The 5,381-nt window shown below is 32.3% G+C and overlaps 1 protein-coding gene across 1 annotated transcript; it reads left to right on the plus strand.

Annotated features, from left to right (window-relative positions):
* Positions 1 to 2,082: 2,082 nt before the first annotated feature.
* Positions 2,083 to 4,797, plus strand: CSN2 (casein beta; the record flags this gene model as incomplete). Its single annotated transcript, XM_084232991.1, has 6 exons — positions 2,083 to 2,133; positions 2,440 to 2,466; positions 2,595 to 2,621; positions 3,309 to 3,332; positions 3,422 to 3,466; positions 4,147 to 4,797. 6 exons carry the CDS (start codon positions 2,083 to 2,085, stop codon positions 4,795 to 4,797), a joined length of 825 nt encoding a protein of 274 aa, XP_084089117.1.
* Positions 4,798 to 5,381: the final 584 nt, after the last annotated feature.

A 5,381-nucleotide genomic window follows, 5' to 3' on the forward strand; every position in this document is an offset into this window, starting at 1 on the left:
TTTCTGGGGATGAATTATAAGCAGAAATAACTTTCTAATCATATGGACTTCTTGGAATTGAAACTCACAATTGAATTTATTTCAAACCACAAAATTAGCATACCATTAAATGGAGTATATAAATGGCCACAAAAGCAGGCAAATCCTTATCCACTCAGCAACTCCTTTATTTCTTGTCCTTCAATTTGAAAAAAAGGTAAGAATTGTAAGCATGAAATTAAATGTATCCACTTTTCACTTTTATTTCAAATTTAGTTGAGATTTAGGAAGAATGAAATAGCTCAAAGTATATTCTTTGAAACAGGGAACTTAAGATAATGTTGGAAATACAAGTGTTTTTAAGATTTTGTAAAAATAATACTGGACCACATGAATATTATGAGTCTAAGAAATGTGGTAATGGTGATTATTTATTTTTAGCATAAGGCTAGAAAGTGATAAGGTTTATTAAAAATTCTGTTTCTTGAATTATAGGTATTTCAGCTTGATTAAACATACCACAGCCATAAAAGCAAATATCTTTAATTTATGACAATATGAATTATTATTGGGAAAGTTTAATTAACAAGTACTTCATGAGGTACTTTATATATGCTTATAATGATCAAACTTGTTTAAAGTATCCAACTTCCAAGTTTATAATATTTCAAAATAGTATTAAAATACAAATTCAAAATACAGAATTAGTTTAAAAAGGAATGTTTTACTTTGTAAGAAAATTCTAGATGGTACAAAGATGATTTGTAAGCAAAAGCAAGATGTGATTTGAAAGAAAAAGTAGTTTAAAGTATATTAGTCAGTAAAGAAATTTTGGTTTAAAATTGTTAGATAAAAGTGCTAATAATAATACATAGAAAATGCAGTGATTGCTTCCTTCCTTCTAATGATTTATAATAGAGTATGATATTCTTTTTTTGAGTGCAGAAATGACAAAAATTTATTTGGAAACTATGGAGGTCTTAGCAAAGTTAATAAAGAATGATATAGCAGCCATGCAAAAAATATAGAAGAATGTTTTCCCTAACAGAGAATATTCTCAACCTTCAAATATTGGAAAGGATTTTTTTGCAGGTTACTAGAGATATTTTCCATGATATCGCTTTAGTTCATAAATTTAGTTTAAAAGTCTAGTGCTGAACATAGTGTCAAGGAATATTGGTGACACAAACATCCTTTTCTACAAGAAATTATAGAAATACAACAAAACAAGAATTTAATGCTTGTTGGTTAAAAGTGTTAATGTTTTAAGGTATGTTACAAAAAGTATCCTGCAGTGCAGATGGGGCAAGAGAATCTGAGCCCTCATTATATCATAATGAGGAAGCATAGTTTATGATCTCTGAAGTTAAGTGGTAAAAGGAGAAGAGACTTCATTGGGTATGTGGGGATAAAGGTTGTGTAGTGGGTATAAAGAAACAGAGTCTAAGAAAACATCTGAAAAAGTGGAGCAAATAAAGGAAATGCTAAAAAGAAAATCTGTTTTATTGGAATTAAGGAGACCTGAGTAAGCCAGATATTCATGGAAACTGTTTAATTTAGTGAAGGAAATAAAAATTAAAACATAATCTTCTTGGTATACATTTTCTTTGATTGGTCTCTTGCAAATAGAACTGAAGCTCCATCAAAGCTGAGGCCTCACTATTTTCTTCACCTCTGTAATCCCAGCACCTAACAATATTTGGCACTGAAAGGTGTAAAGTATATATTCCTTAAATAGATGAATCAATTAATAAATTGTCTGTAAACATTTATAACTATTCTCTGTCCTAAGAAAAATATCTACTACTGTGAATGAGATGAAAAAGTGAAGTAGGGTAGAGATGTTGGCTGAAAAAAATTGGAATAGTTGGCAATAAAAATAAAGTATGAATTTAATAAGTAAAAGTACTGGGCTAGAGTAGATTTTCACCTTGGTCATATGTTAAAACTTCTGTTATTAGTTTTTTTTTTTTTGCAAAAATGAAAGCATTTTATTTGTGCATTGTATTTGGTAACTTTTAAAGGAAAGTAATCACACCTAAATAAGAAAATATATTACATTGATCCATATCCTCATTTCCCCACTTATAGGACTTGATAGTCATGAAGGTCCTCATTCTTGCTTGCCTGGTGGCTCTTGCCCTAGCAAGGGAGGTAAGTGCAGAAAAAAATCACCAACCCTGTCAGCATTCACCATTATCAAACTGACCTTTTCTACCTGCTCTTCTCACTCAGCTACCTTGTTTTGTTGTCAGTTTGAGTGTTGTTTTTGTTGTGTGTTTTGTTAGATTTGTTTCTGTACATGCCACATGAATTAAATGATATAGTATTAAGAACTAAAACATTTTGATTTCTCAAAGTTTGAAATTAATAGCTGTATAAAGAAGGTAAAAATTAAGTAGGAAAAATGTTAATAGAGCTAGCTATGGAAAGTAAATTGGTCTTATTTTTTCTCTGCAGAAGGAAGACGTCAGTGTATTCAGTGAGGTAAGCTATTTTTATTCAGAGAAATTTTTCCAGCCATAAAATCATAAAATAGTAACTTCTTTGATGATCTAATAGAAGACTCAGCTTATAGTGGATTTTCTTTTTTTTTTTTTTTTTCCTCTTTACAGACTGCAGAAAGTGTTTCTAGCAGTGAGGTAAGGCAATATTCATTCACAGGCCACTTACCAGTTTAGGGACAGTAAAATGCTGGTCTATCTTTTCATATTACATTAGCACTATTAAACCAAATGTGTCACATTCTAATATAAATTTCCATTGTATTTTCTTAAAAATAGAATAAATGTCTGGAGAATTCAGTACTCTAGCATTATCTTAGTTAACTCACTAAAAATTTTTAATGAACGTTAGAGTCCAGTTTTCTTCTTGTTTTTTATACAGTGATATGCCACTGTTTTGACATTTATGTAACATTTGTAGGGGAGTTATTGATATTTCTTTCTTACATTCATTTGAAGCTTACACATAATAGGTGAACTAAGAATGATTGATAGAATTGTTGTTATTAAATATTTTCAATGATTCTTTTTTTTTTTTTAGAAACAGATGGGGTAGTAGAGGGAACATGGTGCTAGAAGGAAATTACCTTCTGATGAATATCCCTTTTTGTACTGTGCTAATTTTCTTTTCTTTCTTGGCTTCATTTCTTTTCTTTTCTACTAACACGTTTATCCAGGATAGTGTAACATCGAAGTTTCAGCAATTATTCTGTTTTTAATGTTATTAAACAAGGTATCTGTATTAATCTACGAAGTGTCATTATTTTATTTTAATAAGAATCATTCATTAAAACTGAACCTGATTTTATTTTCATTTTTCTGAAGGAATCTATCACACACATCAACAAGGTAAAGCCTTTTTAAATGGACATATTTTTAAAATTTTCTGTTCAATTTTTGCAAATAATAACATTTCTTTATATGTGATATGTTTTTAGCAAAAACTTGAGAAATCTAAACATCAGGAACAGCAGCAAAAAGAGGTAATTAATTCCTATAAAGTTTTTATGAGATATAATATGTAAATATTTCTATTACTTTTTCAGTAATTATAAATCTTAGTATAAGAAATTAAAGTTTGATAGTGTCAGTATATTTTTAAGAGATAAATCCATGTTTTAAACACAGTCAGCTTCTAGATTACAGAATAAATATGCAATAACCACTATAGATTTACTCGCTTTACTAATAGTATAACTAGTTGCTCTCAGTAAAAACACATCAGTGGACACATTTTCAGGTTGGGAATACATTCACCTTTTTCTCAGGATGAATAAGCTGATGAAAGAGCATAGGATGGCAATATGGCACAAATCCTAATCTGATCATTTATTAGTTGCATAACCTGTTTCTCTATACTTTAATTGTTTCATGTATAAGCTGTGCTTACATATTTTTATTAAAGCTGTGCTTTAATGTCACCTACCTTTAAAGAAAAAAAAAAATGCCATCCCTAACAAGACACATCCGAACTCCTACCAGTTCTTTAGGTCACTCTATAGCAAGTATCATAGTAGCTACAGATAAGTGAAAAAATAAGTGAAAGATTTTCTTTGTCTCTTTTTACTCATTTATGATTGTTAAAAGAAGAGGAGTATAATGCACCGTGAATAACAATTACAGCTAACCCACAGACTCAAAGCTTCTTTTTCTCTCTTTCCAGGATGAAAGCCAGGATAAAATCCACCCATTTTTCCAGTCACTCCCTTTCGTTTATCCTTTTGCTGAGCCCATCCCTTTCACCCTCTTTCCACAAAACGTCCGGCTTTCTGCTCAGCCTGTGATGTCGCCTTTTGTTTCACCTGAAATAGTGCAAGACCCCAAAAGCAAGGAGACCATCTTTCCTAAGCACAAAATGATGCCCTTCCTTAAATCTCCAATCACGCCCTTTTCTGATAGTCAGACCATGAACTTCACTGACCTCGAAAACCTGCAACTTTTCATGCGTCTTTCTCTGCCCCAGTCCTGGGTGCCCCAAGTGCCCCAAGTGCCCCAAGTGCCCCAAATACCCCAGATGCCCCAGATACCCCAGATGCCCCAGATACCCCAGATGCCCCAGATACCCCAGATGCCCCAGGCTCTTTCTCAGATTTTTTCTCAGACTCCCAGGATTCCTTCTCAGCCCCTGCCACCCTTTTTTCAGTCCAAAGTCCAGGCTATTCCCCAGCAAGTGACACCCGCCCCCCAGAGATACATGTCCCTGCAAGCCCTTCACCTGAACCAGCAACCTCTGCTTGATCAGACCCACCAGTTCTACTCTATGCCTCTGCCACTCGCCCCCGCTTACAGCTTCTTGATGGTAAGCCCGCAGTAGTCACCTGGCTGTTTCACTCATGATGTGTACCTGATGTCAGATAAGTGAGGGTGCTAGAATGTAAAAATAAATGAACAAAGAGTGGTTCCAAAATGCAGATAGTTTTAGTTATTCTGAACACTAGCTACACAGAAGAATAATCCACAGAACTAATTGTTTTCCAAATACCAGTGTCTTGGCCTCATCATAGAGATTCTGAGAGAATTGTTTTGATTTTCTATGTAAAGGAAACTCAGTATTGGAAAAGAATGATTTCAGTGATTTGGATTTAATTGGTTTCTTCAGAATTTAGAAGAGGATCAAGGCTTACTAAAGCCAGATAAAACTTGATATAATCTTACTGGGTTTGGCCTTAACAAATCATTTTCTATGTTTTAAAAATTTTCCCTGTGCACATTTATTTTATTTTCCAATATGCTTTATTTTATATCTGGCTTTTGAGATATATGTATGTTATATATATATATATATATATATACACACACACACACATATATAAGATATATATGTAAGAGACATATGTTATATATATATGTGTCATTTTATATCTGGCTTTTGAGATATATATATATATATATATCTCA

Source organism: Talpa europaea (assembly GCF_964194135.1).
Source record: "Talpa europaea genome assembly, chromosome: 5".
NCBI classification, from domain to species: domain Eukaryota; kingdom Metazoa; phylum Chordata; class Mammalia; order Eulipotyphla; family Talpidae; genus Talpa; species Talpa europaea.